At 42.9% G+C, this 26278-nt stretch overlaps 1 protein-coding gene and 1 pseudogene across 1 annotated transcript; one reads left to right on the forward strand and one right to left on the reverse strand.

The window, feature by feature from the left end:
• Window positions 1-14475: 14475 nt before the first annotated feature.
• LOC149847266 (secreted RxLR effector protein 161 pseudogene) lies at window positions 14476-14880 on the forward strand (annotated as a pseudogene).
• Window positions 14881-23942: 9062 nt separating this feature from the next.
• LOC149847267 (uncharacterized) lies at window positions 23943-25447 on the reverse strand. The gene has a single exon (XM_089996882.1). It carries the CDS (start codon window positions 25167-25169, stop codon window positions 24474-24476), a length of 696 nt encoding a protein of 231 aa, XP_089853008.1. The 5' UTR covers window positions 25170-25447; the 3' UTR covers window positions 23943-24473.
• Between the last annotated feature and the right edge of the window lie 831 nt (window positions 25448-26278).

A 26278-nucleotide genomic window follows, 5' to 3' on the forward strand; every position in this document is an offset into this window, starting at 1 on the left:
TTTTTCAGCACGAGCTTTCAATTCCAAGTACTGGGGATCCTTGAACTGTTCGGCTACGATGCGATCGAGGATCTCGATATGGATCATCAGGCATGACAATCGAATCTTTCCTGGATCAGCCAGGAATGACTTCCAACTGACGAAATCCTCCATCAGCTTCCATTGTCCGGTGAGGCTGGCCAAAGTGCCAACAGTCTTGCGACTAAGAGCATTCGCTACGACATTCGCTACGACATTCGCCACGACATTCGCCTTTCCAGGGTGATAGGAAAGCATGAACTCATAGTCTTTGAGGAATTCCAGCCATCACCGTTGCCGCATATTGAGTTCCTTTTGAGAAAAGAGGTATTTTAGGCTTTTATGGTCCGACATGACCTCAAATTTCTCTTTATACAGTTAGTGTCGCCAGATTTTAAGTGCGAACACTACCGCGGCAAGCTCTAAGTCATGGATTGGATAATTTTTCTCATGGACTCTCAACTGTCGTGATGCATAGGCGATTACTTTGCCATGCTGCATCAACACACAACCCAGACCTGTTCCTGAGGCATCAGTATAAGCCACGAAGCCTCCCTGACCAGAATGTAAGGTAAGGACAGGGGCGATGGTAAGCCTCTGTTTGAGAACCTCAAAGCACTCCTTACACTGGTCAGTCCATTCGAACTTCACTCCCTTTTTTAATAGTTTTGTCATCGGTACGGCGATTCGGGAGAAGTCTTGTATGAACTTCCGATAATATCCGGCAAGTCCAAGGAAGCTACGGACTTCAGTGATGTTTTTTGGCTGCTTCCAGTCCATCACAGCTTCCACCTTCGCAGGATCCACTGCGATTCCATCTTTTGAGATCACATGGCCAAGGAACATTACTTTATCTAGCCAGAATTCACATTTTGAAAACTTGGCATAGAGCTGGTTATCTTGAAGGGTCTTCAAGACGATTCTCAAGTGCTCCACGTGATGTTCCTTGTTCTCAGAATATACGAGAATGTCATCAATAAAGACGATGACAAAGCTATCCAAATATGGTCTGAATATCCGGTTCATTAGATCCATAAAGGCAACAGGCGCATTAGTAAGTCCGAAGGGCATTACTACGAACTCATAATGGCCATATCTCGTTCTAAAGGCAGTCTTGGGTATATCCTCTTCCTTTACTCTGAGCTGATGGTACCCAGACCTGAGGTCGATCTTGGAGAACACCCTCGTTGTTCTGAGTTGATCGAATAAGTCCTCAATTCGAGGCAACGGTACTTATTTTTAACGATTGCCTGGTTAAGCATCCGATAATCGATGCATAACCGAAGGGATCCATCCTTCTTCTTTACAAACAGCACCGGGGCTCCCCACGGTGATACACTCAGACGGATGAACCCTTGTTCCATCAGTTCTTCCAACTGACACTTTAACTCGCTGAGTTCAGCAGGCGCCATTCGATACGGGGCTTTGGATATCGGCATTGTTCCAGGTATGGATTGAATTCCAAATTCAACCTCACGAAGTGGCGGAAGTCCTGGAAATTCCTCAGGAAACACATCGGGAAACTCCCGCACCACTTCCAAACTCTCAAGGGGTTGGTCGTTAGATTTTTCCACCGAGAGGCTCAACAGGAAGGCCACACAACCCTTCCTAAGGTATTTTTGTACCTTAAGTGCGGATATGAGCTTTTTCTATGGAACTGGTTTGGATAACCAATATTCCATCTTAGGCAATCCGGGTCGAGATAGAATCACTCTGCCCTCGCGGCACAGAATCTTGGCATTATTCTGAGACAACCAATTCATTCCCAGAATGACATCGTACTGTATCATATCGATCATGATGGCGTCAGTAGGCAAGTGTTGCCCTGCTATCTCAATATCCAAGTTTTTCACACACTGGATACATTTGGTGCGTGAACCCAACGGGTTATACACTTTGATCGTTTTATCAATCGGTTGCACCGAGGCGTCGAGTTGTTCGGTGAAATCGTCAGAGATAAACGTATGAGTAGCACCACAATCAAACAAGATGTAAGCTGCATGTCCATTAACAGGTACGGTGCCTTCAATCAGGTCACCATTTTTGACTTGTTTAGTCGTTACAACATATACACTACCTGCAACAGGCATTTGTTCTACTCTAGGTAGAGGTCGTTGAAACTGAGAACGTTGTGGTGCTGGTCGAGCGGATCTGGCAGATCCGGCATTACTCCTCTGTTTATCTGCAACCTTCTTGGCGCAATCCCTTATAAAGTGGCCCATCTTGCCACAATACAAGCACCCACCAATGTCACGAGGACATGGCTTTCCGGGGTGATTCACACGACACCTTGGGCAGCTGAAGTTGGACTGCTGACCATTCGGAGTTGTGTTCTGTCTTGGCCTCACGACCTGTTGAGTGTTGTTCCCTCCTTGGAACTTCTTCTTTTGAAAGGGTTGTCGTGAACCCTGGCCACTTGGGAATGTCCTTTTACGATTCCCACCATTCACTATAGGCTTCTTTGCTACGATCACTTTAGATCGCGCCCAATCCTCTTGGATTTTTGAAGCCGCTGCTACCGCAGCCTGAAAAGTTGAAGGCATGCTTGTTACCACTCTCGATCGCAGCCCTTCGCGCAGACCATTCACATATTTGTCGGCTCTTTATTGGTCTGTTTCGAACAATCGAGAGCAGTAGCGCTATAGATTCTAAAATTTGGTGGTATAGTCCATTAGACTCATACCGCCCTGTTCCAACTCCAAAAACTTCATTTTCTTCTTGTTTCTAGAATGCAATGGAAAGTAGTTATCCATGAAAGTTCTCCGAAAGTCAGTCCAAGGAATGACTTCGGCCTGTGAGAACTGGATAAGCTTAGTGGTATCCCACCACTTCCGTGCATTGTCCTTTAATCGATACATGCCAAAGTTTGTCTTCTTCTCTTCTGGTACTCCCAGTACCGAGAAGGCACGTTCTGTCTCTTCAATCCAACTCTCTGCGAGCTCTGGATCGGCTCTGCCAATGAAAACTGGCGGGTCAAGCTTAAGGAACTTCTCATAAGTCACTCCTCCCAGGTTCTTGTTTCGTGGTGCGACTGATTCTGGCCTCATTTCACGGATGACTGTAACCAGGTTGTTGAGTGTCTCCAGCAGAAATATTTGCGTATGAAACTCCTCGCTCGGCATGGTTCTCCTCGTCGTAGGAGCCATTTATCTATGCACACACAAGCACTTGTTTTTAGTTTCTCGATGTATATGAGGAAGTAAAAGCTTTATTTACTTAATATACATCACATTTACACAAGCATCACCTTAAACAAAATGTCATGCCGTACTGAAAGACTTTAGGCGTTGAGAAACTATACATGAGTCTATTGACTCCAAAACATCACCAGTCTCTTTAGGACCTGGATTTCCTTGATGAGGATGAACTCATAAAGGTCCATCTGTTGCCACATGGCCTTGGTGCAGGCACCACTAGTTTTGGCTTGGGCGGCACTTTCGCACTCTTAAGCGAATATTGGGGATACACGAGGGAAGCCAGTCCACTCTCCCAGTCGGCAAGATCAAGACTCTGGGAGTCTGAAATAATGATCGGCGAACAGAAGGAATCCCCTCTTTCGTTCCTGCCATTTAAGCTCGGCGTATGTGATGCCGGATGGTAGCTTGGCGAGCGATAGACCTCCGCAGGGAAGTTTAAATCAAAATCCCTCAGCCTTGGTAATTCATCAGAAGATGTTGGGGTATGGTTGCTCCCAACACTAGAGTGATGCAGTCCACTGACACGCGAAGTCTCATCCTTGAGACCCTTTGATGCCCGCCGACCCATATCGGCGGTATATTTCCTTTGGCATTCATTGGCGAAATGCCCATCTTCGCCACAGTACTGACAGTCTTGGAGTTGATACGGGCATATCCACTCATCGTGCATGACCTTGCAACGATAGCAGTATCCGAGCGAGTCATGAGTTGCCATCTATACAAAGATGCACCCAGATCATAACACAAAGTATAAAAACATATACTTACAGTGCGATATCGTGACATGACGGATCTTGAACCAGGTTTCTCAGACACATGCTCTGATACCAATTCTGTAACGCCCCAGATTTCCAAAACAAAGCGAAATTAAAATTTTCATGAATTTTTTTTTCTTTGCAGCGGAACTTAGAAAAGCTTTTAGCAGCGGAATCAGACGATAATGAGTCGTCAGTTTTAGAAAACTCCAAGCACGTTACAGGTATGTGGCCAAGCAACTCATTGACCACCAAAGTGTTCCATTTTATCGAAAACACATGTTTATTATAACACTACTGCTTAGAAAAGCAGCGTAGGTTCATAAAAAAGAAGTAGTACAACTCTGTCTAGAGAAACCCTGGAACTCGATGCCGCCTTGCTCCACATATCGCAACGCAGGTCCAACACTTGAAATCCCCATTAAATGGGGTCAGAACCACTGATGGTCTGGTAAGCAAACAATCATGCGTCCATTCAACTCAAGCACATACGATGACCACTCAGGGTCGCAGTTCGTAATAACGACGCTCAAGCCTCCAAGACTTAGTGTATATCGCAAGAGCCTCCTCAGGGCTATGAGTTGAACATTCGCTCAAGTCTTCACGACTTAGCCTTGACCTCTTTCGGGTCTCAAAGTGATGTCTAGCTCAAGTCTTCATACTTGGCACATCCGTATCCCACGCATCTAAGGACAGCTCCTCGAGCTTCGCTTAGTCGTGCGGATACAACACGGGTCTTTGCCCAGTCGGTCCAGTAGTATACCGAACATGACATATTCATAAAGGTTATGCAGGACTGACTCAACAATGACCATCCACGCATACATTCAAGCATCACTGAACCTAAGCTAATGCATTGTTTTGATATTTAACCTCTTCCACCCTTGGTACGTGGGCGAAGCATTGTCCGGGCATCAACGCGACGATCTGGGGGTTGATTATTCTATGTATTTTAGATACCCTAGAGGTCTGTTGACCCTATCCATAGTAGGGCAGTGTGTTTCAACTGGGAGAACCCTACTAGGCCCATATTCGGATGCATCCTCTACTTGCAGTAGTTGGGTTCAATCCTTAGATCTTAAGGATAACCACGACCCCAAAACCCATGAGTGACTGAGGCCATCGTGAACTCTATCAGGTTCAAAGTAAAATACGTGTCACTCAAGGCTGTACCATCACTGTTATTCCACAATGAGCATAATTCCTGAAGGGTTCTGCCAGTCTTACAATTACTTGGACAGAATCTGCATGCCATTTAGGCAGCCCGTGCTTTAGCACTACGGGAATATGTACCCGACCCATTCAGTCCGCCCCAACACAGTCATTACTGAGGGGGTACCCCTAACACGATTTTCAACCGCAGGGCATGTGCGACCTTAAGTCTTATTCATATGCAAGCAGAACACCGCTCTTGGCACTTCGGCCACCACGAGCATCACACCTCTTTGGGTGGAAACAACACACTCTGGCTCTTCGGCCCTTACGAGTCTGGTTGTGTAACAGTTCTCAATGAGCATGCATATGACTCGATCTAAATAGATCGGCTACTCGGCGTATTTTTACGCAACGAGTCCAAACCTAGTCAAGGCGCAACCTCTACTCTGGTTCGATGGCCCTTACGAGCAAGGTGCCCTTGCAGGCACAGGGATACAAGCCGATCTGGCATCGTTCCATCAACGGACATCATTATGTCGTTCCGTTGGTTCCGGCAACTCTTCTGCCAACCATTTCGTCAGCACCTCTCCTGCTCTATTGGCAGCGGTGCGACGAACCCTTCTACGTTGTAGAAGGTAAACCATGAACTGGGTAGCACTCTGCTATATATCAGAGTATCCTGCTACGTTCTTTTTGAGCTATTCTTAGCTTCTTCAGAAATTTCTGCAGCACTTCCTCTCTTTTATGAAGAAAGCGTGCATTTCTTTTATCCATGTTAGCGACATCTCCCCTCTTTGGCGGGAAATCGCTACGTTTAACTCGGAAAATGGATGCGCACCATTGTGCGTACTTTGCATCCATCAAGGTTGCAGGAACCCTGGGCCATAGTCAGGCCATACGTAATTGACTTAGTCTTTACGTAAATAGCATTTTGCCAAAAAGTGAAGCCTTTCCAATAGGGGCTTCATTCGTCAAGCAAAATCTTGAACGAGGAGCGGTAAGGGAATCGCATTGGCGATTTGGAGTTTGATCTCCATTTGAACGCTCATTTACGCACCATATATGTAGTATAAGCAGAAGCCTGTGCTTTATACAGCGGCGGCGTAAAGGAAATGCATATACTATTGTTCAGGGTGTATAACTGAAGGAAATATTCTACATATATATCGAAACAAGAGCCTTGGTGTCATTCAACACAACGGCGTAAGTAAATACATCGCAGAAAGAGGAGCCTTGGCATCGTTCGACGCGACGGCGTAAGTAAATGCATAATCGGAAGTGCAGTAATCGGAAGTGCAGAAAACAGGGAGCCTTGACATCATACGACGCGACGACAAAGGTAAATTACATAGCCTGTGCGATATAGGACGCGTCGGCATTATCAACAGATATACACCTAGATCCGTATCCAACGATAGTTACGAGGCGAGCGGGTGAACATCAAAGTCTTCTGAAGGGCTCAACCAAGAACTAGGGTGAGATACTATTTTTAAAGCGCATATACTGCATATTTGAACATAGATATATAGCCGACGATAGTTACGAGATGAGCGGGTGAACACCGAAGTGTTCTGAAAGGGCTCAATCAAGAACTAAAGCAAGATACTACTTCAGAAAGTATATGCTATATACAAACAATCAAATACTTGAGAGAGAGGGGGGTCGATTTTTATGAGAAGAGAGAGAGTGGGGAGGGCTATTTATAGCCCAAGCCCACCTCCTCTTGGGATTTTCCATCCCCCTTTTACCCTTGGCTATTTTGGAAATTCCAAGAGGTTCCTTGGAGTGGGGCCCACCTAGATATTTCCATGGGATATTTTTGTGGGTCCCACCAGATATTTTCTGAGGAATATTTCTGTGGGTCCCACCAATATTTTCATGGGTCTCGCAAAAATTTCGGGTTTTCGGCGATTTTTTTCCGAAAAATTCTGAGTACGCCATTCTCTTCGTATTGACGTAACTAAGAAAGTTGGCTCGAGGAAATCTCTTGATTTCGTTCAAGTAGAAAGTTATGGCTTACAGAGTGTTTGAGCATATATTCGCGATTCGACGAATGTCCTAAGTATAACTGACTCGCAGGAATTGATTCGTTTCGCATTTTGAGAAAAATGTTATTTTTATCGGTAAATGCCTCATGAATTTTATTCAGATATTTTCTGAAAAATTGCGGGTCTTACAATATCTCCCTAACCATAGGTCATATTTCAAATCGCTGGATGTGCACAGAAGTAGAAAGAGATGAGAGTGAGAGAGAGTGAGAGGGTTGATGTTCATGGCCTTCTCTAGAGGAAACTCTTTGCCTCCCTTGATTTCTTCTCTAAAGAGATAGAGGGTTTTACAATGTTTTACGAAGAAGAAAGAAGAAGAATATGACGATGAAAAGTTTAAACAAACATTTTTTATGGCTCAGGTTCGTTTCGCCGGATGACCATCGGATCAACGACTCATCATCGGATCGCCGGATCACCATCGACAAAATAATTAAGGTTCGTTTCGATGCTACCCACGCTAGGAGGAGCCCCCAAACCCCCCTCTTATAAGGGCAAAAACTCTGAATCAGGCTCCACAACTCATCAAGTTGAATGGTGCTATCCACGCTGGGAGGAGCCCCCAAACCCTCCTATTGTAAGAGCAAAAACTCTGAATCAAGCTCCAGAACTCATCAAGTTGAATGATGCTACCCACGCTGGGAGGAGCCCTCAGACCCCTCTTCTGTAAGGGTAAAAACTTTGAATTAGGCTCCACAACTCTTCAAGTTGAATGATGCTACCCACGCTGGGAGAATCCCTCAGACCCCTCTTCTGTAAGGGTAAAAACTCTGAATCAGGCTCCACAACTCTTCAAGTTGAATGATGCTACACACGCTGGGAGGAGCCCCCAGACCCCTCTCCTGTAAGGGTAAAAACTCTGAATCAAGCTCCACAACAGTCAATGTGCAGGTCAGTCGGTGCTTGATGGAGCAATGTAGGATCTTCTGCTGGATGTGCACAGAAGCAGAAAGAGAAGGGAGAGAGAGAGAGAGAGGGTTGATGTTCATGGCCACCTCCATGGGAGATTTCTTTCTCGGATAATCCTGCAGTGCAGAGACTGGGTCTTAAATAATCATATTCGGGGCACTTAAGTCTTTACAACCACTCCTTTTCTAGAATCGTCATTTTTTTTGGCACCAATGGAGGAGAGGGTACTTAAGTCTTTGCTATCACATCAAACTCCAAAGCTAATTAATGCTGACAAACATGGGGATACGAGATGCAAATGCTTAAATACGTGGTGCTTTTTGGGACCCCCGAGCATGAGATGCCCAGTTCGGGGGGTAACATATAACCTGCTTCGATTTTTTTCGGTTAACCATGAAACTATCTGTGTTTTTTTATTATTGTCAAAGGTTAGGCATGTACCTTTGAACTTTTCCCTATAATATATTCTTAGTTTCTGGGTGGAGGAAAGCATAGCACATTGATGCTAAGATGGAGATAGAGGTAGAGGGTGAGTTGAGTGGAAAGGCTTCTGGTCGGCAGGGAGAGGATATAAAACCCGTAAAATTTCGATAATTATCAAACTAAATAAAGGATAAAATCCTTTGAAATAAATACGATAAAATGATATAGAGTCGATCCAAATGGATCTTAAAATTCAAACTAGATCAACTGGATCCAGTATTTGGATTTGGGTACGATGAATGAATTCGGATCCTGGATGGATCCGAAACCCAATTAGAATCCAATTGGATCTAAAGGGATCCAAATAGGGTCGAACCATAATTAAGATCCAGAAATGTAGTTAGAAAGTTCATAAGATTTAAAATATAACTATTATCCAACTCATATTTGAGATTCATCGAGAATCAATACGTATATAAGAAAGTTTTAGTTGCAAGAATGAGCAACTAAAGAGGAGTTGGTGTATTGGTCAAGATGATGTACTCACATGAAAGATAACCTTGGTTCAAATCCCTCTTTGTGCCGATCCATTTTGATAAAAATATTTTTATTACTTTTGCTGAAATTCGAAAAGACCTTAGAACTTCTCATTTAAGAGGGCTTAAATGAGAAATGACATTTTCAAGAGGGTGGTGGCTGACCGATTTTCCAAGTTGGAAACCTAATAAAGGACATTGAAGAGGGTGAGAAAAACGTTTTGGGAAGACCATCATGCCCACGATTTTAGAATTGGGAGGAGTCTTAAATGAGATTGCAGTTCCAAGAAAAGAAATAAATACCATCAGACGTCTATAAGTGGTTAAATAAAATTTCGTTGCAAAGATATGCAATGAGATTGAGTGTGGCGCATTGGTGGGGCTTGTTACCCCTTGTAGAAGAGGTCCCTAGTTCAAATCCTTTGGTGCGCCAAGGATGTTTTTTGCAAAAAAAAAATTACTTTATTATAATCAACGATTTTTTTTTAGTAACTCCTCATTAAAGTGACGTTAATAGGAAAACACATTTTTAAGGTAAGATGGGCTGGACGATTTTTCCCAAGGAAGCCCAGCCAAGTGTATAAAAAAAAAAAGAGAGGTTACATTACATTTATTGTGAGGAGTCTCCAAGGGGCGATTTTGGGAAGGAGGTGAGAGGTGTATTCAAAGCCCTAATGAGGGTGGCTGGGAGGATTTTGAAAGGGAGAGAGAGAGTTACAAAAAAAAATGGAAAATGTAGTTTCCAAAATTAAACCTTTTGGGAAAACACCCCTTCTCTCTCCATCCAGCCGATTGACCATCATCATCTTCCTTTTCATGTTTTTTTTTCATCTCCAGCCATTATCCCACCAAAAATTTGTACTCCTCATCCTTCTTTCCAAATCAGCAGAACTCTTTTGTTCCTGTGGTGCTGGAACCATCGGTTCTCTTAGCTACTTCCGGGAAGGATGCAAGCTGAGAGGCGTGGGGAGCGAGGGCATCCTATCAAACATACCTTGATTTCGTTCCTAGTGGACATCGAATCATGCATTGGACGGTAGGGTTGCTATCGTATCACATATAGTTTTCTTTTCCCCGTGGAAGTAAAATAGACATGGTGGCCTTTCATCTCGATAGTTCATGGGCATGATGGTTGATCGATCCATCGAGTAGATCACTCGATTCAATGATTCGCCTAACGTCCTAAACCAAATGATGGATGTGGTCATTTCCTTTTTTGTGTGAATGCATCAGGATCCTCTATTGTAAAAATCTGGAATCTTTATTTGAACTGTTGTATTTTTTTTTAGGGTATGGGTGATGATCGACATTTTGATTTTGGGTCTTCACTATGGCTGATGGGGACGCGTGTTCCCTCCCCCAATAGGAAAAAATATATAGTTTTGATTGGATTACCCGATTATTCTGTATAATCTGTTCAAGTAGGTTTTTGGAACCGTTTTAGTTATAAAAGAATGTGTGCACGCATATGGTGGTTTCGTTTTATTTTTTTATATATAAGAAAAGAGTATACAACCTTGATTCGATGCTGGTTCGGTTAGAACAAAATATGTTGGGTTCTAAAACAGTTAGATAAGCAATCTGAAAAAAAGGGTTAAATTATGCATTAGCATCAAGGTTCGACGCCCAACATATTATCAAATGTATTTACGTATCATTGCCTAATTTTCTGTTTTTGAGTTATAGATCGACAACACAATATTTATGTGTTATCGTGAGCCTTGATGGTTAGGCTGTTATCACGAAAGTTAGTTTAGGTAGTTTCAAAAAAATTGATTTTTTCTTATGGACTATGCGTTAGTTTTGACTACTAGATAGTTAAAAAAAAAATAATATCATAGGTATACAGATAGGGTTACTAGATATGCATACGTTCCCATTTAACCAAGTGTTGATTCCCCATATAGATTAAAAAGATCTGGTACACCTCACATTTTTTTTTGTTGGAAACAAAAATTTACTTCATGTTGTTGGTCTTTCCATGTAGTAAACGTCAAAATTTTTTACGTGAACCATCATGTTATTTTTGGACATAAACTGATAATTAGGGGTTGCTGCAAATCTAGTACATGATTGAAATTGCAAATTTAGTACATGAACATCATGGGTTATGTTGGAAAATAAACAATGAGGGGTTACACGTGATATCTTTAATGAATGAAGTATGCACCAAAGAAAATGGTTTAACCGTGGAAGCATAGGTGGTCAGGTTAAAAGTGAGTTTTTATGTTTTGTTTCTTTGTGTTCATATATTTATGGAGGTATAAATAGATGAAGAACCGGGTTGTGCTTAAATCATGCTTTTTATATTCTTCAGACGGTGCTTCCTTATATTTCTTTTGATGGGATTAACGATACGCAAACTGCCATTTTGGTTTAAATAGTCCAGCCTCGTTCCTGGTGCCTTCACGACCGTGGACAGACTCGACCCTTTTGGTTGATCTGCCCCAGCCTGGTCAGGGTGATCCGGTGTGACCCGAGGTAGGCTGGCCGAACCCGAGATATAGCTGACATGGCAGGGCACTGTTGGCCCTGCCAGTGTTGCGGGTGTGCCACAAGCCACAGCTAGTGGCAGGCTGCAGACTCATAGGGTTTGCCAAAAAAAAAAAAAGGAAATTTGCTTATAGTAGCATATTCGAACGAGGTTGTTTTGTCTCGATTTTTGGGTGAATTAGTGCTTGCTATAACCAACCGGCTTGGGCTGCTATGCTCAGCATAGTGGCAGAAACTGTAGCTGCCTCGATCCAAATGGCCTAATGATTGGTAGGACCAAGTACCTGCAAAAGAAAGATGAAAAAGGGAAGGTACCTAAGACATGCCCGACGATGGCGGCCAACGTGTTGATGGGGCAACGTACCTGTTGTGATAAAATATTTTGAGAAGATAAAGGGCTCAGTACAATCTTATAAGAAAATAATTTCTCGATTTTGCAAAACATCGATGGTACATGCAAGGTCTGCTAGGATCATGTCCCAACCATTCCATATATGAATATCATACTTCCGCATATGCGACTCTGCTATGAGCTTAAACCTATCACGAAACTCATGATAGCCATGTTGCAGTACATATGAATCCGCTATGAGCTTACACTGTCATTGAAATTATGGTTGTCACATGGCAGTATATGCCAATCTATTACATATATGAATCTGCCCATGAAGTCATGACCGTCAAATTGACGTTTATAAAGATATGCAATGAATACAAACCGATTATCTAATTTATGACGATCATATTGCAAAATTTACTATGAACCAGAAGCTGCCATAAGATTAGCTTATTAAATATGTGTTACATTTGAGATTCACTATTTTGCACATGCTTAGAGTAGGCCTGAAATGCACTCATGCACACTTACATCGGTTAGAGCAAAAGCTCACTTTAGTGCACAGGTTTAAAAGCATGTTGATTTTAGTATATGCTTATGAAAGTAATGTATGTATCGATGAATGTGGCAAATGAATAAGGTATCCATGACGTATTCATGTGGCACATGGTGTTATATGATGTTGACATATGTGTGTTGCGACCAATGTTTCAATGCTTGAATCGCTTGTTGCTAAATGCATATGTTCGTTATAATTGCACAAATAAGAGAAAAACTATAAAGGCACGATAGTACAACTTGAAACTGAGTATGTCAAATATTTTTGGTGCCATATGGGCATATATGATGCTTAGGGAATTGCATATAATTGAATCATGATTGCACGTAAATATGATGACATGTTTCAGTGCTAGTTGATCTATGTTTGTTCTGCAAAGGTTTGCATAATAAAGGACATTTTTCATGCCATGATCTTGTGAAAGCTCAAAACTGAGCTTGTGGTCTTGCGAGACCAATGTAGTGCCATACGAGCACTTATGAAAGGTCATACTTGAGACATGCCTTATAAGGGCATGGTCAGTGGGGGTACAAAACATATACCCAAGTTCAGAAATAAAACTTTAAAATGCTTAAGTATAAGTATTCACTCATAGTTGAGCCAAAATTCTGAGAAATTGTGGTGGATGCCTATGAGGCATTCGATGGGTAATGTGCATACATGGATATCACCCCGAGTGTGGGTTGAGATTTTGGAAATCCTCTGTGGTGCAATGACTTGCACATAAGAATAAATAAAATTGAAATTATGCACACATAACCTAAAGGGGGATTCTGGGTATACCTGAAAGACGGTATATGTTACTGGTTTTCCGGGATACTGAGTATACCTGAAAACGGTATATGTTACTGGTTTTCCAGGGCTCTGGGTACACCTGAAAGACGGTGTATGTTACTGGACCCATGGTTTACCTTGGAGAGGGTAGATGGTACAAACTCCGTGGGACATTCTAGTTTTGTGAGAGCGAGACGTCTCACCCGGTCCCCAGTCCTCGGAGTTAGGGGGGCCAGGACTACCAATTCGTCCTAGGTGGTAGATCCAAGTCTTCTGCAGAAGTACAGGGTGCATCCTAATTCTAGTTCTAGCCATTGGGGAGTACTCTCTCGTCCGTGAACCGTCCCCTTTGGATATCCGTACGGCTAGTCACACGGGTTATAAAATAATAGACCATCGTGTGGTCTCGGTCCGCTACGATGTCGGATGTCTGTGCGTACCCACAGGGTAATTAACAAGATGAAACATAAAGTTAGTGCATTAAGAAAGATCTTTAAGTAGTTGCATACTGCTCGATGTTGAAATTATTGGAGTAAGTTGTGACTCCTGTAGAGCATGATTCCAATTAATTTTTCGTTACATGGAAATTGTGATAACTTATGAATGATGTGTTGAATGTTGATGTTTGTGCTTTATACACACTTTACATTAATTGCTTTAGTTAAGTCAGGTGTACATCCTTATTAGTTTCAAAGTTGTTATTGCTTATATAAATATGGTTCATGCATGTGATGTATCGTGCTTTGACGTTGATGGAATATATCATGAAATACTTGACTTTGGTGACCTGTACATTTATCACTTGTTAAATGGTTATTAGTTCTATCTAAACATGTTGCACATATACTTGTACACGTGACACTGTGCACATTCATATGGATATTTTGCTTCTTACTCAGACGTGGTAGACTGACCTTTTCTGAATTAATGTTTTTCAGGAAACTGAATGACGAGCAATTGCGGTCGTCGCTACGACAGTGCCATGTGACCATATCTTCTTCGGATGTCCTGAGGAATATGACTTGTAATAAATCATTAAGTTGTAAATAATAACTTGTAGTATTTCAATGCAAGAATTTATTTTACTTAAATGCCTTGAGTCTGTGCTATTACTTGTAACCCGCCCAAATAATTTGACGAAGGATTTAATAAAGCTTTTCCGCTGTTGTGTAAAAAAAAAATTAATCCAAAATTTTAAAGCTAAATATTTGGGACGTTACAGAGGAGGTCTGGCCCCCTCCGCCGAACAGGGGTAAATCATCAGGGCAAACATGGAACGTCGAGGCCCCATTGGGACTCCTGTTGCTAAAGGAGTAAACTTGAGTAAGAGTGATTCTCCTCGTGAAGGCCAACAAAGACTTGAAATTCATTATGCTCAGGTTGTTGGAAGCCTAATGTATGTGATGTTATGTACAAGACCTGACATAAGCTTCGCAGTAGCTCTTGTTAGCAGATATCAAAGTAATCCAGGATGGCCTCATTGGCAAGCTGTTAAGAGGATATTTCGATACTTAAAAGGTTTTAAAGGCTTACGATTGAGTTTTCAAGCTGACAACCTTGACTTGATAGGATACTCTGACACTGACTTTGCAAGGTGCAAAGATGACAACAAATCTACTTATGGCTACATCTTCCTCTTTGGAGGAGGAGTTGTTGTTTGGTCCTCTAAGAAATAGGGTTGTGTGGCTTAGCATACTCAAGAGGCTGAGTATATCGTCTGTAATGCAACTGTGATATTTGTAGTATGGATCAACATGTTCATTAAAAACTTAAAGATAGATCTAATATGTGAACCTGTACAGATATACTGTGATAATCAAGTTGTTATTGCTCTAATAAAAAGTGAAGCTGATAGCTCTAAGAGCAAGCATATAATGGTGAAATATCACTATATACATGATATGATTGAAAATAAAGAAATATTTGTGAACTACCTTCATACATTGGATATGGTAGTTGATCCCCTAACAAAGGGTATTTCAGAAGATTTGTTTATCAAGCACATTGCCCGTATGGGATTAAGATATGTATTATTACGAAGGAAATCCTTAATGAAAAATTCGTAATCAGTTCAAGGAAACCCATACTAGTGAAAGCAAATTGAGCAGTCTTATGTCCAAGTGGGAGATGTTGTGTGTGGCCATGTGTTGCACGTTATGCTTATCCGTGAGTAGACTTGCTCATGGATAAGCAGAGTCAGTTTTATAAAAGCATTTCAAAATTCACATTTTATCTTTATCAAAAACCTCGACTCATCGTGATTCTCTCAACTGACTATTGAGCCGAGAGATAAAAACCAAAAGCTATAAATCTAAGAGACTCGACTCCTAAAAACACACAGAGAGAAATCTACTTCTATAACTAGAAGTCTTAGAAGCAAACCTCAAAGAGGTCACTCAATTCCTCCTCTTCTCCTTTTTTCTTTCTTTTATCACTCGAAAAGTTCGATCTGCCTCTACTTCTTCTGGAGTTGCTTCCGCTGCCTTTGCTCCAACAGATCGATGGCTCCCCACCAACACGAACGATGTGAAGAAGGGAGACCCAAAGAGCGGGGGCCAAGGTTCTAGTGAAAACGGCAGCGGCTCTAGTTGCCATGGAAGAGGACCCTCCAGTGGGTGAGGAGACTGAGGGAGGCCCAGTGTCTTTGATGAAGGGTGGCACCAGACCTAAGGTGGTCATTTTGATGGAGGAGGGCGGTGAAACCAGGGATGTAATTTTCCTGATAGAGGAGGCAACAAAGACTAAGCATCCGGCATCGATGGAGGTGCCATCTGTGTCACCCATGGATGGAATGTCAGATTCGACGAGTCCATGCAAGGTGAGGATCCCTAGGCAGCAGGAAGGCTATCATGCGTTGTCAGGTGGCAGCCAAAAGCAATAGGGTCTGTGCGATGTAAAAAGGTCAGGAAAAAACGCCCTCTTGCTCACTGAGATGACTATAAGGCTCCCCTTCGACCCTCTGATGGGTCGGGACCTAGTTTCTTGGTAGCTAAAGGTCAAGGAACTAACGACTTGAACGTAGGGAAGCCCTTAAGTCTCAACGAGTTGGGTAACAAGGAGAAAAAGGGGTCGGGTAGGGAGTTCCAGATGGACCCAAACTCGTTTTCAAGTGGCCTTAAATGCAAGATCCGTCACAAAGAGGCTAATGAAAAGATAATAGAACTAACATAAGGGGGTTTAACCCATATTTTAAGAGGAACAACTCTTTTCCCAACCCCTCTATGAGTTTGTTGCCTAGGTCAATATCGAATCATAAGGGTCTTCTTATTCTTATGAGTAGTGCTCTGAAGATGAGGGTAGCCTTGTCGTTCGAATTTTTTAAATACTGGTTGAAGCGGGAAGGGTGTAAAGAGGTGGTCCAGTCATGTTGGGAACAGGAGATAAGAGGATTGCCCATGTTTCGGTTGACTACTAAACTTGATGAAATAAGAAAACAATCCGATTCTTACCAGCTCGTATTAAAGCTACAGAGGAACTTGAGGCTTGCCATCAAAGTAGTAAAGGTCGTCCAGATGACAGCTTCGTTCAGGAGATGGCTCTGAGGGACGAACTGCATATTTTATGCAACATGGAAGAAGATTTGTTGAGACAGAAGTCGCGCTGCAGGTGGCTGAAAGAGGGAGACCAGCTTCTTTAACAGGGAGGACGGGTGAGGTTAATGCTAAAGATGTCATCATGCAAGAAGCCAGACGATATTTTATTCACCTTTTCAAAGCTGGAGACACTCAAAAGGATGTTTACGCTGATGGGGACCGCCTAAAAGTCACAGTGGAAAAAAATATAAGTATGCTGGCAGATGTTAGGAGCCCGTGTTCAGACTTTGCCCATTTTAAATTCTCAACCCTGACTCTGGATTATATTTTGAGAGAAATGTCTCACCCTCTCATGGTATGTTAGAAATCTAGTTCTTGGATAAACCTAGATTTTTTTGGAAATTTTATCAGAATCCTAAATTTTAATGTGTGCCTTTAGTCATCTCCTAATTTTTTGGCATTTATTGTGTTATATTTTAGAAAAAACCGAATTCTCTTTCAACCTTGTCAGACCCATACCAAAACCTATTAGCCAAATCCGATCATTGACTTAAAATCAAACCTAGCCTAGCTCACCTAAACCTTAAACCGTGAACACCTCTACTTTAGTTTGTCTTAGAGAATCCCTAGTTATTAGCTTTAGGTGAACTTCATCTACTAATCAAACCAATCTAGAGGATAATAAGGCCAAAGAAAGTGTCGATGTCAATGCCAAAAGAGAGAAAAATCTAACCATATAGACCCAGATATGCGTCGTCCCCGATAGCTTTCCAGGTTTTTTCTTTTAGAAATTTTGGAATATAATAGTCAAGGATGTTTGCTCAGCAGTTTCAAATTTCTTCAGGTTAAACTTAGAGAATCAACTCGGCTAACATAGTTTTGATTCCCAAAATCTAGAGTGCTAACAAAATGTCTCAATTCAGGCCGACCAACCAATGTAATTTGGTTTACAAAGTAATCTTTAAAATTATTGTTAATAGAACGCGTGGAGTGTTAGCCAGGATCATCAGTCAGAACCAGCAGGCCTTTCTAAAAGGGTGTTCAGGACCGCGCGCACAAAATGGTTGATTTCATGGCGACCAGAAAAAAAAAAAGCGTGATGCTTAAAACTGACTGATCTGGCGAAAGCCTATGACAGAGTGGAGTGGAAGTTTATCCAAAGCTCCTTCAGAGTATTTGGTTTCACTGAAGAGTGAATTTCTTTGATTATGTTGTGCATCTCTACCGTGAGAATTACGGTGATCATCAATGGGGAGGCCGAGGAGAACCTCAACAGTGAGCGGGGTATCTGCCAAGGGACCCCATATCCCTCTATCTATTCCTTTTGGCAATAGAACGGTTAACCAAACGCCTGGACAAGGAAGTCCAGGAAGGTAGAATTATTCCTGTCCATATCAATAAGTTCAACTGGTATCACAGTTTTTACGCTGATGATGCTTTTATTTTTCTGCAAGATAAGGAGTCGGATTATGAGGTTCATGGTGGTATTGAACGAGTTCGGAAGATACTCGGGTCTTCAATCGAACCAAGGAAAATCTGCGATAGTCCCCTTCATTATCTGGTTGGCCAGAAGTCATCTCATCCAACTAGCCTGTGGTTGGTAGGGATGGCAATGGAACGGGGGACAACGGGGCTTCACCCCACTTGGATCGGGGATGAAGGGCATGAAACGGGGATGGAGGCAGGGATGGACTTATGTTTTTTCCCGCCCGGCCCTACCCCCAATCCTTTAAGGGATGACTATAGACTAAGGGGAAACGGACCCCTGCTTGGACCGGGGATGGAGGCAGGGGTGGAGGTTAAATTTTTTTTTTGAGATAAAATAAAAAATGGCTACAATTATTAATAAAAATCTATTTCATATGGATAAATCAAACTATTTGCTGCAGTCAGGGTTGGGCTGGGCTTAAAAATGGATAAAAATCTATTTCATATGGAATCAGGGCAGGGCTAGGACTGGGCTTTTAAAAAAAAAAAAAAATTAACTGTTTGGGGGAGGCAGCAGTCCTGCCCCCCCCTAGCTACGCCCCTGGAGAGAGTAATGAAAAGATTCTCATGGAAAGATGATGAACATCATAAGCATGTTCACCTCCTTAAGTGGGAAATGATATGTAAACCAGTTTTGGAAGTAAGTCTGGGGATCAAAAGATTGGAGGAAGTCCATAGGGCTGGCCTTGCAAAGCTGTCGTGGAGAATATATCAGCATCCATCCAGTCCGTGGTCCAGTTTGGTGATGGCAGAGTTCTTCTCCAAGGAATCTGTTTGGGTCCCCCGGCCACGGATGTTAGTATCTTGTAAATGGAAGGGGGGTGCGCAGTGGAGCCCAAACGCTGCTGAAGGGAGTGCAGTGGCAGGTTGGAGATGGTAAGTTCATTGAGTTCTGGTACCAGCCATGGCTGAATTCAGGCCCTATCATAAGTCAGATGCCGCCAAGCAAGCGGGCAGTGTTATATCCAACGCTTCGGCACATAACAGTGACCAGTGTGATCAACCAGCAGGTTAGCTCGAAGATGATACGCGACGATAGAGTCCGCCTTCCCCCATGGGTGCACCGCGAAGTTGAAAACCAGGTGTGGAGATCCAACGTCAGGGATGAGCTGCGCCGTACCGGCCAGCAAGGCTCCTCTCAATGAGCTGTTTGGGAAATACTACGAGCTAAGGGTCAGGTGAACTACCTGTACAAATCGGTATGGGTGGGCTTTGCTTCCCCCCGTAAAGCAGTCACGCTCAAATTGGTGATGGACGGGGGCTTCTAACCCTCGACCGATTGAAAAGGCTGGGCCACCACCTAGCGAGTCGATGTGTGCTATGGGAAATGCAAGAGGAAAGTGATCACCACTTGCTGATCCAACGCGAGTGGGTTGCACAGGTATGGAGGTCAGTGTCGAATATGTTTGACAAAGGGTGGTCTCCTGACCCTACAGTGAAAGTCTAAAACGTTGGGTTGGATGCAAGTTCAGAGACAAGCTAATAATGAAGAGCTGGATAGTAGCGTTTCACGTTACTGTTTGGGCTATCTGGCGGGTGAGGAACGAAGCATATGCAGCATTTTCTGTTATGTATGGTGCATTGGATACGTTGTTAGAACCTCTGAAGGTAGAATTACAGCAGACGGCTGCCTAAGGAGGGTCAGATAAAGGATGGGGAGTGGAATGTTTGGGAGGAAGTTATTCAGTAGTCGGACGTCAAGGGTAAGATCATGATGGAAACCGGCACTCTCGATGTAGCGAAGGGTATTCTTCGAATCATGGAGGGCAAGAGCCAACGCGACCAAGTGCCGGTGAGTCTTGTTTATACTCTGTTTTCTTTTTTATCAACAGATTCAATAGCCATTTTTGTGTAAAGATTTAGCCAAACTTGCCAAAGGGGGTTGATCCACTCATGGAAAGATCATCCCCCTGATTGGCATCTATGCTTGAAACTCAATTGTATAGTCGTTCTAATTAATTGAACTGGTAGGGGTCTGCCTAACCCCAGCTTGCCTATCAAAAAAAAAACTTCTTAGTTTCTCCGGTACTCAACGTCAAGTAATTTTAAGGTAGTGACATAGATGGGGACAACCCTTGAGACATCAATAACCCCCTTTTGCCATCAACTGCACCAAAACGGGTATATGTCAATTTAACAGCGAGTACACTCTTAATTTTATGTTACCATTATACCGATTGTTTAATAGATGTTTGGCAAGAAAAGATTGGGATCCTAAATCGCACCAATTTGCTCCTAGGATGCCCACGAGGGCTCCACACATAGCGACTTGTGAATGTCACCAAGTTGACGGGACATCACAAGTATGACACCCACATGTGGCATTCTTTGCTGCAAGGTTGAAGCTAGGTGTAATCTCCGGCAGGGAGACCTCAAGGATTTTCCCAACTGAAAGCCAGCCAATGTGCGGTGGAGGATAGCAGGATTTTTTCCCTTAGATTATCCAAAAAAAAAAAAAAAACTTTTTCCTAGGATTGCAAGGTTGGTCAATTGGATCTGACTCATTATCAGCTTCAGGTAGATGTTAGCATACAAGCCTTTAAATTTTTGAATAATTTTTTTTCCATGTGTACTTATCTGCTGGACTGCTTCCAAGTACAAATCATTCAACAATTAAAATAAGTGTAATGTAAACAGTTGGGAGCACAAGCAGCATGACATGTGAACAGATAACCAATTGAGCAATTGTTCTGTTAGAAAAACAAACTTTAGATGCATTGGAACATATAGTGTCGTACAGAATGTGATCAGAGCATATGGTTTGTTACAAGGGCACGGTTACAAACCACCCCTAAAAGAATCATTCTCTCAAGCTTTTGAGAGAATTATTTTTAAGACAGCAATTCTCTCACATTCTTGCAAACGTCAGAGGATTGTGCCATGAGAAAGTTCTCTCATTTGATAAAGTAGAAGCCAATCTTCCTGAGAAACGGAGTCACAAATCCCACCCTGCTGTGCCCTTTCTCATGGAAAATGATCATCAAGTGATTCATTTTCACGACTTGTAAGGTGCTTGCAAATGCGCTTGAACACTCCACATTATGGCTGGGAAACCAGACGAGCAGCTCACTGTTTGGTTCTGCTCATATAGGCTCAATTTTACATATTATATATTTTATATATATCATTTGTATGCATCACTAGAATATAGGAACTGAAATATGAAAACCAAATATGAGAACTGAAAATATGGGCATTGCCAACACTTTTTTTGCAAATCCAACCATGGATGTACTAGGCATGATGAATTTGCTAAGAATCAACCAATTGGACCCTGTATTTTCGATGAAAAAATATAATTTTTGAATGCTTGAATATTTATGAAGAAAAAATCTCATTTATGGTGTGTTCTTATAAAACCAAGCATGTACATCAGATTCACACTGTTAGATTCAACAGAAAAGAATAAAAAATTCATGAAAATTGTGGTTCACCCATTAATTCTCATATTTTCAGTTCTCATATTCTAGTGTATACATATATTTTATATATTATCAAACTTTGAAAAACACTTTGAAATCAGTTTTTTTTTAAAAACCAGCAAGCTCATGATCAAATCGCAAAGCTCAGCTCATAACGAGCTAATGAGCCAAGCCCAAGCAGGGTCAAACCTTAACAAGCCAAACTCAAACAGCCCAAGCATGGCCTGTTCCGCTCTTTGGTCCACCGATGGTGCTGACTTTTTCAAAACATATCTAAGATAGTGTTACCAAGTGAGAAGCAATACCTCTCTCTCTCAGCATACATTTGAAAATAACTGTTATGCATGGGGCAAGCCAACACAATGCATAACTGAGGTCTCCACATGTTATGGGCCTTATGTCCATTACACGAGAGAGAGAGAGAGTTTAGGTAGATGAATTCATTGGTAAGAGTAAGAGTTTTAAACAAAAAACTTTAAAATATAAACATCTTGTTATGCAACATTTGTTTTTTTAGAAAAAGCACGGAGAATTGCCTAAACAAATTTTAGTTACGTTAACATGGCAAGAATGTTATTTAAAAAAGTTAATGAAGGATTTTTTTTTTCACTTGCTACCCTGGCTTCTGCGTTCAGATTTTATAATATTTACGCTAACTAAGTTGAGGAACATGTGGAGATAGGCAAAGAGAATTGGAAAGTTTCCTGAATTGTAACTTTCAAATGTGAGGCTAAGGAAAAACAGAGGGATTACCAACTCCCCACTAGCTGCAACAGAAATGGAAGTTGAAGATTTGGGCCTTAATCTGGTCAAGCTACTACGGTGGTGGTGTTTGGGAGAGGACGTTGAGAAGGTAGTTTATGGAAATAATTTCCTTTGTATTTGCACCCAAAAACAAAGGGTTTGGTAATATAATCACTACCTGGAGGTAGTAGGCCCCAGTTACAAGAATTGACGGGAGCAACTTCAAGAGACCCATGGGCGTTTGATGCTGCTGTCTGTGCTTCATGCACCCGACTCCTTGAGACAAAAACTTTGTCCAGAAAACCTCAGCGCCCGGCCAGCAGTGTCCAGACAGGCCTGTTTGCACGGTCGTGTAGCGCACCTCCTAAACGTCCTCTGACTCCCATTTACCAAATAGGGTTCATCTCATGTTAGGCGCAACGCTTGGGGAAGTGAAAACTGATTTCCATGCAATCAAACTTTACATGGAAAAAAATCATATTCTTTTTTTGATATTTCCATGAAGAAGCCACCAAAATAGAGTCTGGGAAGATAGATAGACGGGTAGTCAAGGTTAAATTCTCATGGGTGTCGCCCCTAAGCCCCGGGCCAGGAGTCCTAGCCTTGGAGTTTTACTCTGCCAGCAGGACGAACGTAGGTATAGCAGGCTGAGCCAGAGCAACCAGGTAGACCTGGTTTCTTCGGGTTATAAATGAAAAAAAAAACTTAAGGATCAGTAACCTAGCCGCGGCATTGAAAACTCATTTCCTATCTATAGGATTCACAAACAAGAGGAGTTGGTTCATCCCTAGCAATTAATTTCCCACACCGCGACTGTAACGGCAACAAACTTTAATTAAAATCTGTCCACACACGCCCTTTCACATTGAGAATTCGCAATTAACATTCCAAAGAGATACATGCACCCAGAACACCAACTCTTCCCCTTTTTTCTTCACCATTAATGCATTCTCGGCATAAAGGAGAAAAACAACAATTAAATAGTAATAATCAGCGTAGCCACCACCAGTGACTTTTAACCTTCTTCCCCGAAAAAATACAGCCTAAGGCATTGAGCCAGGCCCAATGGTGGTTGGCGTAGTGGGGTGGGGGCCTTAGCTGCTAGAGGGATGGTCAAGGTTCGATTCTCACGAGCGATTCCGAGACAGAGATCCCTCAAGGTTCGATTCTTATGGGCATCTCTCACCAGAGGCCCATCATAAGCCTCAGGTGGGAGTCCTAGTATCAGAGTTTTAAGCGGCCGGCACGATGACCGTAACAAGTATGTCAGGCTGAGCCAGCACGATCAGGTCTTCGCGACTGGTGTGGTACCAACTTCCCGTTATAGATAGAAAAGGAAGTAAAGGCATTTAGCACCTTCCTCATGCAATCCTAATTTTCAGTTGCCAACAAATAAACCACCAACTCAATCGGAAAAGAAAAACATAAACAACGCAAGCCCACATGCAAACCCATCAAATCCCCGCATTAAAGAACACCGGACACCAAAACACAATAATGCAATCAACATAAATCCCAAGAATTAAAGAAAACAAAAGAATCAGAAAGGAATTAAGATCAGACTAAAACCACCATTAATATTGAAGAAAGAAGAGCCAAAGAAAATGTATAAATTGGGTCTCTAAGAATTCCATGTATAATGAAATGAACTGCATGAATCCACCCTTTCTTTTAAAGCAAGCATATCAGATCGCAAAATAAGAGGCAAGAAAAAAACAAGACAGCCTAACACAAAACAAAAAATGAAAGGAAATGAAATCAAGGATAGGGCAGGCAATAGAGATAAAGAAGGGAAGGAACGAACCCTCTTCTTCTCCTCTGCCGCTATCACAATTCATCATCCTTTCATACCCACCAAGTTTCAAGCAAGAACGAGCATTCAAAGTTCCAAACAGAAAAGAAATAAGAGAAATAAAAAAAGAAAGAAAAACGGTATCGACCCACAAAGCAAAAGGAAAAACCTAGGCCCGATCCGATCGTCAATTTTCCCGGGATGCAACAGCATTCAAAATCAGCATCACACCGTTGTTGTAGACGTCGGTGATCGCTGATCGGACGGCCGGATCGCCTTCGATCGATCCTTCATTTCTGCCCGGACGGACATTCGCGCGCAAAATGCCCAGTCTCCCCACAGTTGTAGCAACTTCCGCCGCCACCACCGCCACCTCCATAACCACCGCCGCCTCCATAACCACCGCCGCCTCCATAACCGCCACCAGAACGCCCGCCGCTTCCCTGGTAACAATCCCTGGCCAAATGCCCCGGCTGCCCACAATTGTAGCAAGCGCCACCACCTCCTCCTCCTCCTCCATAACCACCGCCGCTTCCTCCATAACCACCGTCGCCTCCTCCATAACCACCGCCGCTACCTCCATAACCACCGTCGCCTCCTCCATAACCACCACGGCCTCCGGGCCTTCCACTCCTGCTTCCCCTTCCACCACCATATCCACCACCATAACTACCACCCCCTCCTCCTCGACCTCTACCACCACCACCACCGCCGGAAAATCCTCTTCCACCACCACCACCTGATCCACCGACCAAGGGGCAACCATCGGGGCCGGTGACGTTGACGGCCTTGGTCCTGCCGTCGTCGCCCCTATCGACCTCGTACTCGACGGCCTCGCCCTCGGAGAGGGAGCGGAAGCCTTCAGTCGTAATGGAGGTCTGGTGGACGAAGAGGTCCTCGCTGCCGTCGTCTGGCGTTATGAACCCGAACCCCTTCTGCATACTGAACCACTTCACCGTCCCCGTCGCCCTCCTCCCCTGCGCCATCTTTCTCCTCCCTTCTCTCTCTCTCTCTACCCAACAAGAAGAAGAAGAAGAACAGGAACCCGGAAACCCTAACCCTAAGAGAGAGAGAGGGGGGTTTAGTCGACGCGCGCCGCTTCAGAAGAGAGCGAGACAAAGAGATATATGAAGTTTATACCCGAACCCTCCGCTTCGAAGATCGAACGGTTGTTAGTCGATCTGGAGATTGAGAGCATTTCTTTGCCGTCAATCGTTAATGGCGCTTTGGTTGTAGCGCAAAATGTGGGAAATGGGGAAACTTTTAATATACTTTTTTTTCAATTCCGCACGCTGTAGAGAAATATCTCGTGTTGTGGACGGGTTACGGGTTGGGTTTTATGAGCCAGGACCCAGGATCAGATTCCCTCACATGGCACACTTTGAGTGTGCCTCTGCACCTCTCAAAGTGCTCCCTGTGATGTCACGGGTTTTATTCCTCCTCTATGTCATCCTTATCTACATACTCGTTTTTTGGGATTTTTCATTGATGCAAGTGGTTTTCATCAAATCACACTTAATAGATGTGATCCGCATCGTTCATCTACTGAAGATCGACATTTAAGTCATTGAAGTCCGTCTTGTATACAAATTTTTTTGCGATTTGAAAATCAACGGCTGATAAAGCATAAAATTTTATGATTTAAAAAATCAAATTTTTTGTCGAAAAATACAATCTTATGATCGATTCTTATTAAATTAACCATGCTGAATCCATGTATAAGGTCAGATTTTTTGTTTTAAAGGAAAGCTGGGGTTAGGTGGATCCCTACCCTAACAACAGCCGCCCCATGTATCAGAGCGATTGGATCCTGGGCCTTCTTGACACAGGGACCCGCTTACCACATGGGATACCACCTCGGTGGTATGTGTAAGGTCGGATTTGATCGCAACAACTTTCATCATAAGATTTAAGAGAGGTATGAACATAGAGGATGAGTAAAACGGAACTCGCTTGTGGATGGGTTTTGGGTATGTTCAATGGTTGACCCGATGGTCGATCCAGAGATCAAGTTCGTGAGACAGGATACGACCACATGGCACATTCATGCGTGCTTTGAGTTATGTGGGTCACTTTGGGACCTGAACCCGACCCG

Source organism: Nuphar pumila, chromosome 2, assembly GCF_984573655.1.
Source record: "Nuphar pumila chromosome 2, dmNupPumi1.hap1.1, whole genome shotgun sequence".
NCBI lineage: Eukaryota > Viridiplantae > Streptophyta > Magnoliopsida > Nymphaeales > Nymphaeaceae > Nuphar > Nuphar pumila.

Coding starts and splice junctions, on each gene's coding strand:
- LOC149847267 (XM_089996882.1), bottom strand. CDS start 25,169: ATGGCGCAGGGGAGGAGGGCGACGGGGACGGTGAAGTGGTTCAGTATG.